The sequence below is a fragment of the Cupressus sempervirens genome, chromosome 3 (genome assembly GCF_028749045.1).
Source record: "Cupressus sempervirens isolate cs-2001-9-10 chromosome 3, ASM2874904v1, whole genome shotgun sequence".
NCBI classification, from domain to species: domain Eukaryota; kingdom Viridiplantae; phylum Streptophyta; class Pinopsida; order Cupressales; family Cupressaceae; genus Cupressus; species Cupressus sempervirens.
The window spans coordinates 841,764,217-841,785,922 of NC_143120.1; the positions used below are offsets into that span (position 1 = coordinate 841,764,217).

At 37.0% G+C, this 21,706-nt stretch overlaps 1 protein-coding gene across 2 annotated transcripts in view; it reads left to right on the top strand.

The window, feature by feature from the left end:
• The first annotated feature begins 1,178 nt into the window (after nt 1-1,178).
• LOC149569405 (DTW domain-containing protein) overlaps nt 1,179-21,706 on the top strand; it is a 139,884-nt gene continuing 119,356 nt past the window's right edge. The window contains exon 1 of one of the 2 annotated variants that reach the window (XM_089822121.1): nt 1,179-1,805. In XM_089822121.1, coding sequence (XP_089678247.1) covers nt 1,350-1,805 — 456 coding nt within the window. In that variant the 5' untranslated portion in view covers nt 1,179-1,349. The remainder of the gene's footprint in view (nt 1,806-21,706) is intronic. The other variant, XM_089822122.1, reaches the window with a different exon arrangement.

Here is a 21,706-nt window from a genome sequence, read left to right on the forward strand (position 1 = left end):
TTAATAGTACTAATGGGATTCTACAAGAGTACTAGTGAGGTAATTGCCCAAGAGATCAAGGGATCTCAAAGAAAAGAGATTCTCAATACATGAGAAATGGTGCCAAAAAAACTCACTTGAGGCAAATTGATAGAACATATAGAATGGGATTTGGAGTGACAAATAAGACTAGTCCAATTACAGAAGTGTTGAAGGGGAGTCCAATCGAGCAACAACGACATCGATTTTGAATTACATGAGTAATTCTTATTGTTCATGTTGGTAATGATGAGAGAGATGATTGGGATAATAAGGAAGAGTGTAGATGAAGATACTGGAAAGCGTACTTAAAAGTAACATCAAAAGAGCATCCATGGTAGATCAAATTGCTTAGAATAGTGATTTAAATGAGGGCCCCACTGAAGAATGTAGTCCTCACAGTTTATTGAGCATGTTGTTTGTTTAAAAAACACCCAAGACCTAGAGTCTATGGTGCAATTTATAACTTAAAGAGATAGAGAGAGATGTGGAGATGGAGATGGACATTGATAAGAAGAGGGATATGGAAGGGGGGAGCTAGAATTGGAGATGAAAATAAATTGAGATGATGAGAGATAAATAGAGATAGATAGATAGATGAGATATAAAGAAAATGAAAGGAATATACATTTAACATGAACAAATATTTAGATGGCCTTCCATACTTTTGGAGCACACCTATTACACAGTAAGGTACGTACTTAATTTTATCACTTATAGGGGAGAGGACCTAGTACTTGAACACCCTAACTTCGCACTTATCAAAATCCTACGTGAAAATTTCAAATCACTCCCAATTTTTTACCGTAGCTTATTTGGTGAGTCATCTACTTATAACTAAGCTTTCAAATCCACATCATCAATTATGATGTCACATCAACATGTTTTTTGCCAAGTTGTCCAAAATAGCCCAAATAAAAAGTGAGACCATTGGTCGTGCAAAAAAGGTACCCATACTTGCACCACTGATGTGGCATCACATCATTGGTTACTTTTTATAACAAAATGTGAATTTTCATTCATTTTTTGATAATTATCATTGTACTAACAACTTTAAAGTCACAAGTATTAGTGAAATATTGGTACAATGTTGTCAAAAAAACAAAAAAAAAGATATTAAATCACCGAGTATAAAGTAAACAATTCTTATGTCAACCATTAGAACCCGTTAAGTACTGGGTCCTCTCCCAGGTCCTCTCCCTAGGAGGATTTTTTTTAAAATATGGCGAAAGCAACAGAAGCATTCCACGATGGTCTCAACAATTTGAAAAAGCTCGCGACTCATTTCCCCTTGGAATAGTGCGGGCAGAATGGCAGTATGAATCCATTGGATGTACAAAGTAATTGCCATGAAGCTGGCTTTCTGCTTCAACTCATCCCCTTCCTTTAACTTCATTCCACGTCTGCTGTCCTTTATTATCAACACTAAATCCAATTCAGCTCTCTATAGAGCAAAAATGGACGACTCCATCAATCAGTTCCATCACTTTCCGAACAAGGCCTTTAATTTGTGTACCACAATTTCAGACTGCAAGTCCTTAAACCCAAATCCCCTCTCTTCTTTTTCTTCTTGCGTGTCGAATCCAACGTCCGGGGATGAGGAAGTGGAATTCGAACCCGCGACCTCTGCAGTCAATGCAAACGATATAACTTTAGAGGAATGGCAGGCATGGGGGACATCTTCTCAGATTCCTGCCATGGTGAAGAAGATTATAGATAACGTGAAACCTTTAGAACGAGAGCTCGAAATGCAATTAGATTTTTGTGGCACTCGAGGGAAGCTTCAGGTACGGTGTTCAGTTTAAATGTCCTGGTTTGATGGAATTTAAAGGTAATATATTAGCTGTATTTTTTGTAACTAAAACTTATATTGGGTAAGGTTAGTGGTTATCTTTATTGTGGTGAGGGCTCAGCGTGGTCCATTCCAAAGCTTTCAAATTTGGGGTCTGCTATAATGTACCTAATAATAATATTAGGTCTTATTATAAAAACTGTTGATTACAAGATATCAGAGAAATCAATGAAAAAAGTTTCTGAGCAAAAAGAGTAGTAAAAAAAATTACAAAAAAATGATTCGTGTTGAAAATATGCTTAAGCATGTAGAACTTCCTTAACTAGAGCTTTAAATGTTTTGGTTGAACAAGGCAAGAGAGGAGGCTAGTTAATGTCGACTTCTTCTCTCCTTAAGAGGAAAATTGATTTTTATCCATCATTCTTTTATATGCTTCGCCAAAAGAACTGGAAAAAGTATTGTTTTCCTATTATATTTTATCCTACAATGTCATAAACTGTTTGTTGGAGTTGTGGGTGATCTTGTATTTCTTACAAGTTAATAATCTTACACCGTAGCCTTTCTCCATGTCTATTGGAGTTATGAAGCACTTTAATTACGGTACCAATCTTGATCATTGGATATATAAACGACTTACTTTGATACTAAGCTTATAATGATTACAAAACTACCTTGTCACCTGACTTAGTTTATTCATGGGCTGTCTTAATGGGATTCCAACTCCAATCAGACTCAACTGAAAATAAACAACCGACAGTGTGGTCAACACATTGGTTGTATTAGTTCTTTTGTTAAGCTCTTAACAGTGCTTCCCATTTCTATTGCACCAAAGCCTTGAATGACTTTGAGTCAATTATGGTTGGATTTTAAATGCGTTAATAGCATTTTTGTTGGAGTCATGGATCTAGGCGGCTGAATGATTGCAAGTATTGGGAATGATGTCTTTTAAGTACTGAAAGGGAAGCAAATCAAGATATATATATATATATATATATATATATATATATATTTGGTTATTTTTAGGTTTTGTTATTTTGTATTTTAGTTTTTTATATGTATCCTATTTAGCATGTCTTAATATTCTTTTAAGGTTAGCATTCACTTTTGCATCGGTTAGAAGGTTTATACTAAGGTTGAAAAACTCGAACTTGGCACTGTCTTGGCCAACCCAAAATTCTTGAAAAACTCGGAATCGCCATAACCTCAGCAATTAATTGACACTTTTATCGAATATTTGAAAATATGTATTTTCTTAAGATATTCTTAAAAACACACACACATACACCAAGTTTGTAGCATATACTGATTTGAGATATCCACCATATATTAATCAAAGTTTTGAGTTAAATACGTAGCTGTTTTTTTTCACGTGGGAATATTGATACATTTTCTTTTAGTTTGCTTTTATTTAAGGGTGGAAATGTTGTACGAATTACATTTGATGTCTTTTTCAGTATTTTATGTAAATTGTTTTATTGACTTTAACTGTTCTCCTAAATTTTCATTATGATGAATGGCTCTATCGACGAATACTTAGAATTCTCATAATGTCCCAATGCAAATTAAATAATGAAAACCTTCCAAAATGATAGGTTATGTTACCCTTGCATCTGGATCACAATCATCTAGAGCTAGATCAACATAGCAGGCAACGAGATCAGCCGTAGGGGAGAGGGTGCTGGCAAAAGCTGTAGGTAGATCGCGACCTTCTCCTCTCTCTTGGTTACCTATTATGAGGCCTGCTGATGAAGCACTGCATAATAATGATCCCAATAAATAACATATATGCAGCTTAGAGGTGCCAGGGGTTGTGTAAAGTTTCTGCAAAATTCTGTTAAGAATCAGACTTAAATTGTACCTTTTATGCTTGCTGTAGATGATCTTCAATATACAGTCTTGAATGGATGGAGAAAATATAATTATGGAAATTCTTTTAATTTCTACAAGTCGTCTTAGGGCAGTATTGATTAAGGAGCAGACTTGTGTTTTATTGTGTGTCCTTAAACTTCAACCACACCTACCTCTTATACCATGACCAAAGGGCATGTCCCCTAAAGGGACATGACCCTCGCTAGGTTGGCCCACACTACCTTCTTGAAATCGGCGCTCAAAGGAGATGACTAATGGTTAACCAACATAACTAAATAGTTATTGTTAGTGCATAACAAAAAATCATTGCCAAGGATCGCCGCTCATTCTTTAGCCAAGAGTAATGTATTTAAATGCCTTTAGAATGGTATTCTAAGAGAGAAGAGTAATGTGCGGTCTGCACAATCAGACCAGTATGAGTATCAATGTTAGAAGTTTAACACTCCCTCTTAACTTGATAATCATACTGAGAGATAACATATCTAGCATCATCAATTACCATGAATAAGCATAGACTGATACTCTATATCTATTTGAATCTTTTGAGCAAGTGGTATCATGTAACACATGATACTGCGTCATATAACCATCTTGTGATATGACTTATCACTTATACTAGTGATGTCAGTATTGCATGTAATGCAACACACCCAAGATAAAATTCGAAGAATGATTAAATTCTTCATTTATCCAAGTTGTGACTCATAGGTACTGGCAATCCTATATCACAACTTGCTTCTATGTTAAGATCTACCAAAACATAGGATAAAGTTTGAAGAATAAATTCTTCCTTTATCCAAGTTGTGATAAATAGGCATAGAAATGTCTATGTCACAAATGATCTTGAACTCATCTAGATCTAACAGTAGTTCTTTACTGTTCAACACATAATCTAAGAGATTGTCATCTCTCATAATGTCTTTTATACAAGTACTCATTATCTCAGAGATCGTCAGCTCTTAAATAATAAATACAGATCGTGGAGCCCATAATAGTCAATAGCCTGTCAATAAAATTATTTTATTAATAATTTAAAGAATACAAAATTTTATAATTCAACCATACCAAGTCTTTTCCTGAAGTGATCTATCTTCACTCGAGAGAGAGGTTTGGTAGAATATCTACTGTTTGATTTGCAGTACAAATGTATTCTAGTTTAACAGTATTCCTATCTACCATATCTCTAACATAATGGTAAGGAATTTCAATATGCTTGGACCTGTCATGGAAAACTAGATTCACAGAAAGCTTGATGGAACTCTAATTATCACAATGAATAATCGTAGGATTCATAGCTTGACCAAATAACCCCACAAGTAACTTTCTAAGCCAAACTGCTTCTCGAGAGGCCATCGTTGTTGCAATGTATTTGGCTTCTGCGCTACTGAAGACTGCTTTTTGCATATCCATGATATCATTGCTGATCCTAAACTGAAATAACATCTTGAAGTACTTTTTCTATCCTTAACATTTCCACCCCAATCTGAATCTGTGAATCCATGTAAATCTAAGTCAACTTTCTCATATTTGAGCACAAGGTTAAGAGTGCCTTGTAAGTATCTCATAATGTGTTTGACTGCAACTAGGTGAATCTCCTTTGGCTCACACATAAACTGACTTAAGGCATTAACAAATAGCAAATATTAGGTCTTGTATTTACCAAGTACATAAAGGGACCCAATCATCTGTCTGTAGAGAGTAGAATTTATGGAAGGTGATTCTGCTGCTGCTTCTTTAAGTTTATGTAGATTAGTCTCCATTGGAGAAGACATAGACTTGCAGTTCCACATTCCAAATCTCTTCAAGATATTTGTCATGTCCCCTTTCTAGTGACATAACTTCTACCAGGGATTTGCCTATCATTGACTCTCGTAGGCAAATAATTTTGGAAGAGAGAGTCATTCTGTTGACAGATGATTACATTCTTGTTCTCAGAAAAGTTATTATCCAGTAAGTGGGGCCTATTTGTCTTAATGTCGAATTGAGATTGTACTTTAACTTTATAAAGTTATTTATTTAATTTTATAAAGTTAATTAATAATAAAATACATTATAATAAGTTATTATAATAAGTTGTTCTGGAAACTTCCAGCGACTTCTCAAAAAGTAAATAAATAGAGGGCAGGGGGCACCCATTTGAAGCAAGCGGTTTTGTGGTTTCAACTTCTATCTATGTTGGAGCGATTTGTAGTCATCTGGTCTGCAAATTCTCAATTTATCTTTGGGAACGAAAACTCCCATTGATAAGCAATTTTGAGGGTGTGGAATATCGCTTGAATTATTGCAATCTGGAAGTGATATTACAGTCACTTCACCCGATCAGAAATCTGTGGCCCAAGGCCAAGTTAGGGATTCTTGCATTATTGATTGACTGAGAAGAATCAGATAAAAATACAATTCATGTCACAGGTTAGCGGATTTAAATTTTGAAGGAAAATATAAGCAGCGATTCTTTTCCCAGCAAGCAAGATTTGAGACATCTGGTCTAGGCGTCCTTCTTCATGGATTTTTTCGTCATTGTTGGAGTCGGGGAAAACCGCGGGGTTGAATGCTGAAGAATTTAAAATTCGCGGGTATCAATTTTCTTGCAGAAATAGAAAGGCGGAATTTCGGGGGGGCCGGAACTAGGACGATTTGCAATTCGATTTACATCTGTGGTTGGTCGATTCACTCAAACAAACCGGCAACCATTCCTAGGATCCTTCCCGACTCAGTCTAAGCTATTTTCCGGCAGATATCTGAGGGTAAGATTCGCGGAAGTAAAGACTCACGAGCCTCAAGTTTTTTCCAGATGACTTTGCACACGGACGACATATCTTCAGCGGTTCAGTATCTACTACAGTATTGACTTATTTGTTGGCAAGCACATATGAAATTCGACTAATGATGAATTCGACCTGAAACCTGTTACCAACTCCGGCAAACCCTTGGCAATTTATAGTTATCCAGGTTTCAACGTTTTTCTGCTAATGCATCAATAGTTTCATATATATTGTCAACGAAAGAAGTTATTTTGAATTATAGACTGCTAATTATACGTATCTACCATGAATATTAAAAAAATATATCTTTCCATCTGTTTTGGAGTAAGTCTTTATCTAAAATAGCACAGATTTGATAATTCAGTCAAGTTTTTAACAAAATTCTTTAGTGTCATATCAGTATTAATATTGATTTAATTAGCTAGGGTCATCTCATATCTAATGTGTACTTCCCTTGATTAAGTATAATGCTGTCAGAATTTTGCCGTACTTCTAGTCCTAGGAAGTAATGAAGGAGTCCCAAATCTTTAATCTTGAATTCTCCGATTAGATCTTTCTTGCATTGATCTATGAGATGATCATCACCTTTTATTAGTAAATCATCAACATATAGTATCAAATTACCATATCATCTTTATCCCTTTTATAATATAGATTTGGATTGGCTTCATTTTTGGAAAATCCTAAGCCGGTGAGATACTTATCAATTCTTTCATACCAAGCCCTTGGAGCCTGTTTAAGCCCATAGAGAGCTTTCTTGATTCTGCAAACAAAAACTTTAGGATCATGAGTTTCAAATCTTTCAGGTTGCTCCAAATATACCTCTTCTGTAATCTTTTCATTCAGGAATGTTGTTTTTACATCCATCTGATGCACTTTCCATCCCTTCGATGTTGCAATAGCTAGGACTGCTCTTATAGAGGTGTATTTGGCAATAGGTGCAAAGGTTTCTTCATAATTAATCCCTTCTTTCTGAGAGAATCCCCTGGCTACAAATCTGACTTTATATTTTTTAATGCTACCATCAGCAACATGCTTTATTTTAAATATCCACTTGGAAGAGACAACATATTTTCCTTCAGGTCTAGGAACAACTTCCCAAACATCATTCTTCATAATGGATTGGTATTCTTCCGTCATAGCACCCTTCCAAGCTATATGTTCAATAGCGTCTGAAATATTGGTTGGTTCTGATTTTGATAAGTCATTCATGTTTACTGTATAACTAGAAAATCTTTTGGGTCTTTTGCTTTCTCTGATTGTTCTTGATGGTGCAGTGAAGTCTTGTGCTTCCTCTACTGTCTTAATGGCCCAAAGTGGTCTTTTCTTAGAATTTTGAGTTTCTTCAAGATTAAGATTTTGAAGTTCATCTTCAATTTCTTCAATGTTCTCCCTTTGAGACTTAGATGCAGTATTTCTTTCAAAACTAGGTAATGGAGAGGGTTCTTCAGAACTTAGGGCTCTTTTGAATGCTAAATCTTCTTTAAAAATTACATCCCTACTGAGTTCAATAATTTTCTGACCAGGTATGAATCCTATATGCCTTAGATGTTTCAATATACCCTACAAAAATACCTTTCCTACCAGACGGTTCTAACTTAGTTCTCTTTTCTTTTAGAACATGTATATAAACTGGGCACCCAAAAATCCTAAGATGACTTATATTGGGTTTAACCTTAGTAAAAGATTCTTTAGAAGTTTTATCTCTAAGGTAGGAGTAAGGACTTCTGTTTTGAATATAGACAATAGTACAAGAGGCTTCTGCCCAAAGATAATATTCTAGATTTTAATCAAATATCATAGCTCTTGTAGCTTCTATAATTGTTCTATTCTTCCTTTTTGCCACCCCATTTTGTTGTGGGTTATAAGGAACGGTATACTCCCTCTTAATTCATGTTTCTTTGCAAAACCTTTATACAAATCTGAGGTGTATTCCCCTCCATTATCAGCCTAAGAGTTTTAATTTTATATCTTGATAAGTTTTCAGTTAAGGTTTTAAATTCTTTAAATCTCTTCAGGATTTCTTCTGATTCTTTGCATTTTAAGAAGTAACTCCAAGTTTTCCTAGAGAAGTCATCTATAAAAAGTATATAGTACCAAAATCCTCTAAGAGAAGGAACAGACATACGTCCACATAAATCTGAGTGGATTAATTCCAAAACATTGTTAGTTTTTCTAGTGCTATCATGAAATGGACTTTTGGTGTTCTTACCCAGAGTGCATCCTTTGCATATGCTTGAGTGATCTTTATTCAATTTAGGTAAACCAATAACCATCTTCTCCATAGTTGATAAGGTTTTGAAATTTAGATGTCCTAACCTTCTGTGCCATATTTTGTTTATATCAACAGCTTCATGAATTAAGGCTTGAATAGGTCGACTAGGTTTTGAATTTAATTCATACAGATGCTCTTTTCTTTGACCAATCAATTTTGCTTTCTTAAATGAGGAGTTCTTTGCCCAAGTTATGACTTTATTGCTCGTGAATGCAACATTATGTCCATCATCTTCAAGTTCTGTAACCGAGATTAGATTCCTTTTTATTCCTGGTACATAGAGTACTCCTTTGAGAAGAAGAGAACTACCCGACTTTAGTTTCAAGGTGCAATTTCCAATTCCTTTGACAGAATGTGCTAAATTATCACCGATGGTGACTTCGCCATTAACATTTTCTAATATAGAGTCCAATGCTTCTTTGTATCCTGTAATATGTCGAGATGATCCACTATCAATCACCCATGCTTTACTTGGGACTTCATTTGATAGTGCCGAATACAATACACGATTCTCAGGATCGCAGTTTTCTTCTTCCCTAGTAATGTTTGTACAGTTCACTTGCTATTTAGAATTCTTAGGACAATTGGATCTTTAGTGTCCAAACGTTTTGCATCTGAAGCATTATATTTTGGATAGATCTATTGTAGGTTTGCCATTCTTTTGATTACCCCTTTTCTTCTTGAAATGCTTCTTCTTGCCTTTATAGGAATTTGTATTAAGAATATGAAGTTCTTCATCTGCTGTTTTCAATTTTCCTCCTTTCTTAAGTTTTCTAGATTCTTCCTGAAGACAATCTCCCTTAAGTCCATTGAAGTTGGGAAGATTATCTTTGGCACTTACTCCTTGTGTGAATGTTTACCATGAATTTGGTAATCCATCTATAGCCATCAATGTTAGTTCCGTGTCATTAATGATGGTTCCTATATTTCCAAGTTCATCTCTTAGGATGGCAACCCTTAGGAAGTGATGCAGGAGCATCCTGGGTTAACATGTTATCTTGCTCATTTGTATTCATTTTGGCAGTTGTTGCCGACTTTTAGTCATTGCCAAGTTGCAGCAATTGCCGAGTGCTAGTAATTTTGCAGTTTAAGATGAGTTGAGGTTATCCCACGTCATGTTAACACTCGAGTTAGCGTGTTATGTCATCTCGCTTTGTAGTGTGTGCTGAGTTCCATAGTGTGTGCCGAGTGACTCTTCATGTGCGAAGTGGTTCTTCACGTGCGGAGTTTTCCTGTTGATGCTGAGTGTCAGCATTTTGGACGTTTTTCTACATTTTTGGTGTAAATCGACTTGCAAAATTTATTTTGATCGCGACATTTTTGATAAGATCTTGCCTTGGGATGTGTCCTGACCATTATTGGGTCGGCCTTCTTGTTTTGTAATGTTCTAGACTGTTCTGTAAGCCATTTTGACAAGTATAAATAGGGGTCTTGTGGAGTCTTTTGGTCATTCAGTTTTGATGGAATGAAGGATAGATGCGAATTTTGAAGAGCTAGGGCTGCGGCTTAGAAACTAGAGGATTGCTTGTTGGACCTGAGGGTACAAGTGTGGATTCTTCTTGGTGTTCTTATCCAATTGTGTATCTGGACTAGCTGGGATTGGTTTTGTAAGTTGGATCTTGAGGGATCTTGTAGAACTGTTATTGTATTTGCTATTTGTATTTGGCCCAACCCGAAAGGCCTTACAGTCGGGCATATTGCATGTAAACAGTTATATCTATGAATAAAGAGTTGTGATTTTGGTATCAGAGCTTGCATTATTGCATTATTGCTTTCTTGCTATTGTGTTTCCGTTGTATGGAGCCCCTTTGGGGATCCTCCTGCCTTGCACTGCATTAGGAAGTAAGAATTCATTGATTCTCCCTTCTTTATTTGTATGTGATTTAGTTGTCTTTTTAGTGTGAGAACTCTAGTTGTATTGTTAACCTCATATGCATTTAGTAATGCATTCATCATATCAAATGCTGTTTGATGTTTCGTTAGCATGGGTACTATATCATTTTTCACTCCATCTAATATGATCTGAATGGCTTTCCTATTTCCTTTACTCTAGATAGTTTTATGAGGTTTAAAAGTAGGTTGTCTGGATGCTGAATCAACAAATTGTTTTCCATCATTTTCTTCAAGAATCATCATGATTCTGAATTTCCAAGCATCAAAGTGTTCTTTCCCATCAAACTTGTCCTCCGGTCTGATTGTGTATGCCATGAAGATAGGAGAATGATGCTAGATATATATCAAGTTTGATTATTTAATTTACAGAGCCTAGGTTTGACTACTAGAGCTTTGATACCATGTAAAGTTTCTGCAAAATTCTATTAAGACTCAAACTTAAATTGTACCTTTTATGCTTGCTATAGATGATCTTCAATATACAGTCTTGAATGAATGGAGAAAATATAATTTTGGAAATTCTTTTAATTTCTACAAGTCATCTTAGGGCAGTATTGATTAAGGAGCAGACTTGTGTTTTCTTGTGTGTCCTTAAACTTCAATCACACCCACCTCTTATACCATAACCAAAGGGTATGTCCCCTAAAGGGACATGACCCTCTCTAGGTTGGTTCACACTACCTTCTTGAAATCGGCACTCAAAGGAGATGACTAATGGTTAACCGACATAACTAAATAGTTATTTTTAGTGAATAACAAAAATCATTGCCAAGGATCGCCGCTCATTCTTTAGCCAAGAGTAATGTATTTAAACGCCTTTAGAATGTTATTCTAAGAGAGAAGAGTAATGTGTGGTCTGTACAATCAGACCAGTATGAGTATCGATGTTAGAAGTTTAATAGGTTGAGCATTTTAAAATGTTAATCACTTAGTTTTGTTTACGAGGTGCTAATGTATGTGGGCATTTATTTGTTGAGTGGAAAATGTTCATCAAATGCATGAAATGAACTTTAAACAATTGTGAAATGTAGACAAAATATTGAGCTATTGTTTTGGGGTAATACAATCAAGTTTTCAACACACATATGGATGTCATTTGAAAGTGAGAATTGCAGCTGAACGTGTCGAAGGTCAGCACTGAGAGTGGCATAAGGCATTGTAGGCCAGAATCCCGTTTGAGGATGCCTTGCGTCGAAGGATAATGGCATCCGATCTTTTTTCTGCAAAAATTAACACAAAAAATGAGCATGGAAAATACGATTTTTGCCCCTTTATTAAGCACAAAAACCCTAAATTAATTTGTTGTGCCTTTGTTGACTTTATCACCCATTTAAACTCTGATATATCACGCTATTTTCACGATGTTTTCTGATAATATGAGGATGCAAAAATAAAAATAAAAGCTGGCGATATTAACAGCGATTTATATCATTGTTGAGTTTGACTCATGATATATCTCTCTGAAGGAGATATTATTGCAAGATTTTCAACTGTGGTTTATACATTATGATATTACTACCAGGATTCAACTATGTAGGTTTTGAGTCAAACTCATTGACCTATGTGTCATGAGTAGTGGTTCACAAGAGCCCATCTTTCATGAGAAGGAATAGAACACTTAGCACTCATTGCATCTAGGTGATGCTCATAGAGGTGAAGCAATGAGACTTCTTAGGAGGTCATTCATCTCAATACTACTTTAACTTTGCTTGCAGAAGTGTTGCAAGCAAAGTGAGCGTAACCTTGGGAGAAAATTTGTGGTTAAACATAACCATATTCATGAGGCACTCCTTGGTGACTCTCGGTGCTACAAAGTGAGGGCAGGGATAGAGTTTGAGAGAGCCCTTGTGGGTGGGTTATTCCTTAGAGTCGGATGGACTTTTATGACACCTTGGTCGTATTTATGTGCTAGTTTCAGGTGAACTTTGTTCTTTGGTGTTGTTGGAGGCACATTGTGTACTATGTAAGAGAAATGAAAGGGGAACTTGAGTAGATAGAGAAAACCAAGACACAAGGACATTTGCCTAAACTGGTTGACAAGATTGTAATTGGTACAAAGTGGGTATTCCAAAATAAGATGGATGAAAATGGAAAGGTAATAAGAAATAAGGCACAATTGGTTTGTAACGACTACACTTAGACTAAAGATATTAATTTTGATAAAACTTACGCCCCTATTGTCCGAATGGAGGCAATCCAAATATTCTTAGCATTTGCAACTTTTAAAGAGTTTAAAGTTTACTAAATGGTTGTCAAGTCAACATTCTTGAATGGAGAACTGAAGGCAAAAGTCTACATTGAACAACTAGAGGAGTTCCAGTCCAAAAAGAATCCAAATGCTGTTTTTAGGTTGAAGAAAGCATTGTACAGATTGAACCAAACACCTAGAGCTTGATATGACAGAGTAGATAAGTATTTGACTCGGCAAGAATTTCAAAAGGGATTTGTTGACACTGTTTTTAATTATAGAGTTTAATAGTCTAGATTTTGATTGTTGTGTTTTATTGCTGACATAATTTTCAAGGAAAAGATAATTTGTGCAGAAAATTTGTGGAAGAGATGAAGAAGGATTTCAAGATGTCTATGATTGGTGAGTTGAACATTTTTCATGGATTGCTAGTAAATTAGAATAGTAACAAGATAAGATAAGATACATTTATTAATGTCCAACAAGAGCGAAATGTAGGGCATAGGGGATTGCTAGAAGCAAAGCAACAACCCAAAACAAAGCAGGAGCACCAAATGGTATTTGAAAGAAACAAATGAACAACCATAGAGCCAAACAACCAAGCAAACAAACAGAGCAACCAAAGGTAGTGGGGGCTGCCAAACATGGTAGCCTCACCCACTAGGTGGTCCAATCCGCTAGGGAAAAGTCAAGAATTGACAGATAGGCCACATGAGAGGATATTCGAAGCCGTCTTTGAGCACTCTTGACAATGCTGGTAGAGGAAATTCGTTGTTGAATGGAAGATCTGCGCTGACTCACCGCTTCTTGAGGTACATATTGGGGATCCATTGCATGCTTGGTGCCTTGAGCGTGGAAGACCATAATGAAGGAGGTGATGAGCTGGTTGGATTGGGATCTTCGAGGAAAGAGTTGCTATAGGGTGTGGTCTAGGTGTCTTCGTGTCTCTTGGAGGTAGAGTGAAAGACATTTCTAGTCAGTGTACATGAAGAAGGCTGCCAGGGATTGCGCCTCATGAAATAAGCAATAGAGTCTCCCTCTTATCTTGTAGTAAGTGGGGCAATGAAAAATGGAGTGTCTTAGTCTTAGGTACGCCCAAGTTATAATTGACAAATCTTGTCCTCTTTGTCCATATGGTGGTTAGTCTGAATGTGGAGCCGATGGGAGCTAACCTTGAAAGAACTGAGAGTTGTGAAGAGCATGAGACCAACCACGAGACAAGTACTTGGGGCGCACAATGATACCATTGTGTAACTCAATGAGATCCTCAACGTAGAACTCTATGTTAGGAAGGAGCCTCCCAGAGGGGTAGGTCTAGGTAGTGTGGATATACTGTCTATAGATATCTGTCCTGATGTGCTCGTTCAGCTCTTATCAGGAGGGCAAGAGATTAGAGGGTGCGTCTAGGGAGTATTGGAAAGGGGGTAGACAACCAATATTAATCCCAATAGAACCCAATAGAGTAGAATTATGAGAAAACCAACAAGAAGCTTGACCTGTATGGTTTGAGTGGGCAATGGCCTCCGAAGACCAAGAAGCAAGATAAGAATATCTGTGACACCCCTCTGGGGAATCCATAGAACCCCTTAGGTGATGAAGGAACTAGACTAGGTCGAAAATGGTACAAAGTCTAAAAGGGTGCACACCAAACTCTATAAGGACAATTATGTGTGGGGTATATTGACTGTACATAACGATACATCGAAGCAAGAGAGTTTGGATCTGCTCCCTTGAGGCTCAGTCAAACTCTAGTCAGGACGACCCCCAAAAAACAAAACCGTAGAGAACAATAGGTCTAATTGAAGTGTCCAAAAGAGTTTGGACCTAATATCCTGAAGGTGGTTCTTGAAAATTACCTCTCAACAAGGGCAAGAGAACTATAGCTCTTGTTGATACAAGGCTGAATTGCTGACCACAAACTAAAGTGGGGGCTTGAAAATTTGGTCGTCAAATAAGTATAAAGAAAACAATCTTGATTTCCTCACCTTGAAAAAGAAATCGGGGCTGACAGGCCTTGAGACAATTGAAGACCATCACTTTGGTCTTGCTCAGATTCACTGTTAGCTACTGTAGTTTGCATAAAGGATCAAGGGTGTTAAGAAGCCTTTGAAGGTCATTGGGGGAGGAGACCATGAGGATCACATCGTTGGCAAAGAGCAAGACAAAGAACAACACTTGGTGTAAGTAGCAACCATCATTGGGGAGGGAGTGTATTTAGAAGAACTCCAATTCATTAATGTAGAGTCTAAATAAAGTGGGGTATTGAGGGATTCCTTGCTTCACCTCAATAGTGCTATGAATGAAGTTAGACATTCTCTAGGGGGTCCTGATGCAGCCGATCACAGTTTCGTATAGTCTCATGATGACGCTCAAGAGAGTCGCCAAAATGCCAATATCCTGTAATCTCTGGAAGAGCGCTGCCTTGGTAATAGAGATGAATGCCTTGCGGAAATCCACAAAGCAACTATAAATCTTTGAGGAGTGGTGGCGTGCTTAGCTCTGAGAGTCAAGATGTGCTCCATTGAAAATCTGAGTGGAAACCTGCCTGACTACTTGTCCTTACATGTCTCTGATCAAGCTCGTAAGAAAGAATATCATGCAAAATTGTGGTGTACAACTTCAAGAAAGTGTGCTAAACCATGATGGTCCTGTAGTTTGGGATCTAAAGTTGGCCCAACCTTATGTATTAGATGAATGATGTGTCGAGACCAAGAGGGAGGAACCTAGTGCAAACACCTTGTTAAGTAAATTTGTGAGAAAAGGCCCAAGGACCGTGATGCCAAGCTCAAAGAGTTCCACCTGGAACCCTTCCAGATTTGCCACCCTGATGTTGTTTATGGATCTAACCACCTTGTTGATGTTGGAGAAGGTGAAAAGATGGTATTGTGTGGAGTAGTGACAGTGAAAGGGGCTACCTAGGGATATCACAAAGGGTGGAGGTGTGGGAAACCAAGGAGGAATGGTCAAAAGCTGGATGGAGGGAGAATTTTCGAGGGAAGAGAGTACGCTAGAAAGCTTTTGAGGATTGGAGGAGGGAGGTCCGAAGGGACCGATTGTGATGAGAAATAAAGGTGTGCTTCTTGTAGCGAAGGAAGTCGTGTTAGGAGTCCTTAAGTTGTCTAGAGTAGTTAGGATGGAGGGTGGAGACCGTGTGAAACTTACGATGGAAAGATTTATAGTCATCATCAAATCACTGGTTCATGGGGCAAGAACTCCTATGGATAGGGGGAGGGGACCAATGGGAGGTGCAATAGGGAAAGGAGAGGAGGGCAACCTTGTAGATGGAAGAGGCAAGGCTATCAAACATGGAGGGAGTGCTCTCGTGACAAGGAAGTTGTTCGAAGGCAAGAGCTATCTAAGGTGAGTGTGGAAGAGGTCTTGTTTCCTTTGTAAAAGTTGAGGAGGGTAGGGGGGGGAGTAGCAAGGGTAGGTAGGGGTGTAGGAGAGGAGGTGGGAAGCACATAGGGGGCTTGAAAGGTGATGCAAAGGAGAGTGTGGTCCACAAGGGGGAAGCAGGTGATGGTGAAGTGGCTGAAGGCTGGAATGAGAGAAGAACTAACAAGGGCGTAGCCTACAACATTCGCACCACCACAGTGGGGCCGACAAGTGAATGAATTGGAGTTAGGGAGGCTAGGAAGTCCATTCAAGATTACTAAGTTGGAGGACTTACAAAGTTGAAGCAACATGTGGCCATATCATGTAAGAGGACCCAAAGTATCATCAGTAGTCCTCTGAAGACCAAAAGAGGCCGGATCTGGTAAAGAGGTACAAATCGAGTCCGATGCCCAATCATGAAGTAGAATCTACAAGTCCCTAGTCCGCGCATTGAAGTCACCGATGATAAGAATGTCTCCCAAGGCAAAAAATCTAGTGATGTTGTCGAAGAGGTCCATGAATGGGTCCCCCTTTGACCCATTATATATAGCATATGAGGAGACTAGGAGAAAGTAGCACACTGCAATGAAGAGATCCCTAAGAGAAGAAGTCGATGGATGCACATGGACCGACAAAAATCTAGCCAAATTGTCAGGGAGACACTGTAGTCATATCGTATATCCCGCTATTGACAAGGCAAGCAACCCCTCTAGAACCCTTAACACCTTGATCACCTGACCTTGTCTTTGCAAGCTGATAGCTAGTGATGGGCAGTGATGCTCGAAAGAGGCCGAGAAGAACTCTTATGGGTTTCGGCGATGCAGAGGTCTACAAAATCTTCAACGTCTTGGAGTAGGCTCGACATCAACTAGAAGAAACCATTTTTGTTCCAACAATTGATGTGTAAGGACTTGATACAATGGACTGCCCTAACCACATGTCTTAATGAACATCATTTGGTGGTTGGAGCCATTAGGACTACTGGCTAACCTACACATCTAGGTGGAGAGCTATCTTGAATAATTGCTCTAAGGTTCTGTAGCATGACCCACTTGCCCTCTTGGCGTGTCTTTGCTACAAGAGCCCAAGCTTGTTTCAACTCAACAACTCGTGATTATGTAAGATCCTCGTCAAGGTAAATCTTCGATGGAAGAGGAAAAAACTTCCTATGTGCCCTAGGCACACAGAGTCTCAAAGAGGTTATGAAACTGTAGAAATAAGTTGGAATCGTAATCAACCCATGCTATGTCGAGAGAGATGTCAAGTTGTTCCAACTAGTCGCATAAGAAAGCATGGGCCACATCTAGTGGAGCGGTGGTGGTGATAGGTGGGAGGTTGGGAACTTTCAAGTTGAGCTCCTCGATTCTCTTAGCTCTCTTGTCCATGAGCTTGGAGTGGACAAGAGCTTCTACCCTAACAAGGGGAAGGGGTGTCAGACTACCATTACACACAGTAGTCCATGTTTTTAGCTGAGTTTCTGTCTCGTTTTCCAGAGATAACTGTTTTCTATACAACTCATTTTGTTTGTTCTTGATTTGTTGTATCTCTGAGACCTTTGTTGCATTGAAGTCAAGTAATTGTTTGCAATCAACAAATTTGGTAATTGCAGATGTAATGGTCGCAGAGGTATTGTTGATTTTGTTCCTATTAAGTTCAAGTTGTTTTAAAACTGAGCATTCTATTTTCCATAAGATGTAGTCCTCTGACAAGGCTGTCAATTTTGTTGATAGAAGAAGCACGTTATCTTTCAAGGTTTGGTTCTCAGATTCCAAGTGAGACATACAATCCATTAGATTAGAAATGGGAGCAGTATCACATTTGATATGCTGGTATGTCTGTAAGGGGTCAAGGACACCTCCATATCATTGGTTCCCATTTATGCCAGCAAAAACTATAGAGAGAACTAGTTGCATAGTAAACACAGAAGGATGATGTCATGCCCAAAATACAGAGGCAAAAACACATGTACAATTTTTTTAAAATTTTAAACAATAATAATTAAATTCACTAAGTTCGATATGCTTGTTTTCATAAGTTAAAGTGGTAGGTACATTGAAGACAGAAACAGGTTCTTAAATCAACACCTTGACATTCCATTTAGGTTTAAAAATCACGAGTAGGAATATATTGTTAAATTTAAACTTTCATTGTTAAATCGATTAATTAATTTAAACAATCCAAATTCAATTTATTAAAAGATTTAACATATTGTCACTTTTAATTATTTTTAAAATATTAATGAACAATATATTGTAACTGTTCGAATAATGATCTAAAAGAGTATAAGTCCAATTATTTCATTGCATAGGAATCAAGAACTAATTACTATTATAACATGTAATATAATTATCTAAACTGTAATTAAACTTTATTCTAAAACTAATTACATTTAAATCTATAGTCTACCTAATTCAAACATTTCTAATAATAATAATTTAACTAAAAATTAAATTAAAACTGAATAAGTAATTAAAATATTAACCCTTCTAACTTCTATAACAATTTACAACCCAACATAATTGCTAACATTAAAATATACTAAGATTTTAAAAACATATCAAATACATAACTTAAAATCATAACTAATTAGCACTTTATTAATACTAATTCTAACTTAACAACTAACTATAACTTTAATAAACTAAATTCTAAAACTACAAATAAAACTAATATTAATTACATACAATTTAAATTACAAAAAAAGAAAAAACTAAAACTTTAAAACTTAATTTAAATTACTAACCAAAAACTAAACAATAATAAACAAATTATTTTAACACCCCCCCCTACCCACCTACACATCCTAACCATCATACTCACATAACATCTAAACCACCCACATCTCCCAAGTAAAAAAAACATAGCACAAAAAAGATATCTGCAATACATCACGGTGATCATGGAGAGAATGAAAATCGATCGGTAGACAACCAATCATAACATGAATACAAACTCAAACATTCATTCCCATTCTAGGTTTGCACAATAGGGTCGACATTGAACCAGATTAGGGAGAAGGTGGATTCTTCCAACAGGAGATGTTAGACACAACACCATAACAGGTGCCCTTTCGGGGCTAAAACTCAAGAACTTCTGTTCTTTCATTCTTACATACCAAAACTCAAAACGTGGTTTGTGCTAACGGGTAGGGGCCCATAACACCCTACCCTCTCTCCCTTTTTTCGTCTTGAGAAAAGACTCTACACTGTTGGAGTCTAACTAAAGACCTCCTCCCATATATGGCCACTTCTACCCTATCCGAGGGTGAGTAATGTCAGTACACCCATACAATCCCTTCAAAATTCAAAGCAAAACACAAATGAAGAATATTTAAAAAAACCTATTTCAATCCCTCCCAAACATACTCAACACACATACGAACAAACAAATACAAACACAATAACTTAAGCATGAACACAACATGAACAACATGAGCTGAGGGATTCCTACCTTTGAAATTAGGTTATGGCAAATGAACAAATTTGAGATGAGCATTCCCTTCCTTCTCCTTCTCCTTCAATCCTGAATTCCATTCTAAAACTAGAGGTTGGGTGAACACTCAAAACCTTCTCAAAATTGCTTCTAAATAAGATCCTAAACTTAACCACCTCTAAAAGCAATAACTCCCCCCACTTGCCTAAAAGTTCTAGAGTCTTCTAACTCAACTAGACATAAGGCTGACCTCAAGGTGGAGTTAAAGTTATCCAACTTAAGATGAAACACTCAATTTCCGCAATAAAGCAAAAATGGGGTTTTTGAGTGACCATAAAAGTCAACAAAAGGGGCTAGGGGGTGGAAAATGCCCCCAATCCACACCCATACCCCTTGGGTACTTAGATTTCATGATTTTTGGCCTTTAGGATTAATTAGGGACCTATCAAAAGCTAGGAAATTTTAGAACTTACTAACAACTTTCAAAAAGCAGATTGCTCACTAATCCTGATTAGGGTAATTAACTTGGATTACTAACTAATTAGCAAAAAGGTCACTAACCTAGTCTGACTTAGATCTTTAGGTTACTCGGTTAACCCTAACTATCATGCTGGAATGCATATACAATTCACAAGTGTCAAGCGACACTATAAAAACACTGTTACGAAACATTAACATTTAAAGATTACAAAATGATACATTCATCCAATCCATGATAAAAATAAAATACGAACAACGGGGTTTGCATCTTTTGTTAGATTCAACCTTGGTTTTCATAATCGGTACATAGGGTTCAGGTTTTGTTTCTCCGTTAGATCTTCCGGCTAAAATATCCTGCACACTTATTGCACACATCAGTAGCTCAAGAAAATCACACGCATATATATATATATATATATATATATATATATATATATATATATATATATATATATATATATATATATATAACGTATCAAGGAAATCACATAAATTAAAACATCCATCTTTCAAATAATCAGTTGTTTATCTCGTTCTACTCATATTCTCAATCATTAAAATTGCATAATCAAAGTGTTAATTCTGCATTCACTTACTTCATTAGTATACATGTTCATAAAGCATTAAATGACGAAATCAAATATCTGAAAGTAAAACATCACACAACATAAGATAACATAATAATGTTTAGTGTATCCGATAGTGTCCCGACATATCGAGTCTTGAGTATCAAAATAATAACGTATCAACTATGCTACGATGGGTCGGGGCGAGGCCTCACAGATGAATTGTAACAATGTCATCACAAGAGTGTGTAAAACCATAGATAGTTTCATGTGTCAACAATTTCAAAGAAGCAGGCCCCAAAAGCCCATTGGATGGCAGTGATAATGGTAGCAATAAACAAACATAGTTAGTTTTCAAAACGTAAAACTGGAGAACTCATAAATGTAGAACTATTGAGTTGTAGATCTTTGATCATGCATTGAACCAACGTGGAAAGAGAGTGCTTACCTGCACAAGGTAAGATGAAATAGGTAAAGCTAGAGCCATGTACAAATAACAACGATCAATGATCAACGAACAAACTTCTAGACAACACATGGAAAAGTCGACAAAACTGCAATCCAAATGACCAGCGAGGCAAGGGATGCCTACAACGAGTAGGGAAGGAACAACAAGGGTTGCAAACGAATAAAAAAATGTTGCATGCCAGAGGCAGTGCAGGTAATGTAGGTACGACTAATGCAAAGAGGGGGTGCCAAAGCTGCTACAGACTATAGCCATGGATGCAAGACTTGCAGTGTGAAGGAGGGGTCAACGCAGATGAAGGAATTTTCAATTTTCAGTCCAAGTATACCACAGAGTTATTGAACTTGTTTTGTTGGAAAATTCTAAACCAATATGTACATCTATTGTTAATAGATGCAAATTGACTAAAGAAGATGACTCTCTGAAACTTGATGCAAGTACAACTCAATGATTGAAGGACTATAATATTTGACTGGTACTAGACCAGATATTATGTATTATGCCATATGCATAGCAGCCAAATTTCAACAAGAATCAAAAGAGTCACATGTTATGGCAGTAAAGAGGATCTTTAGATATATGAAGGTTGA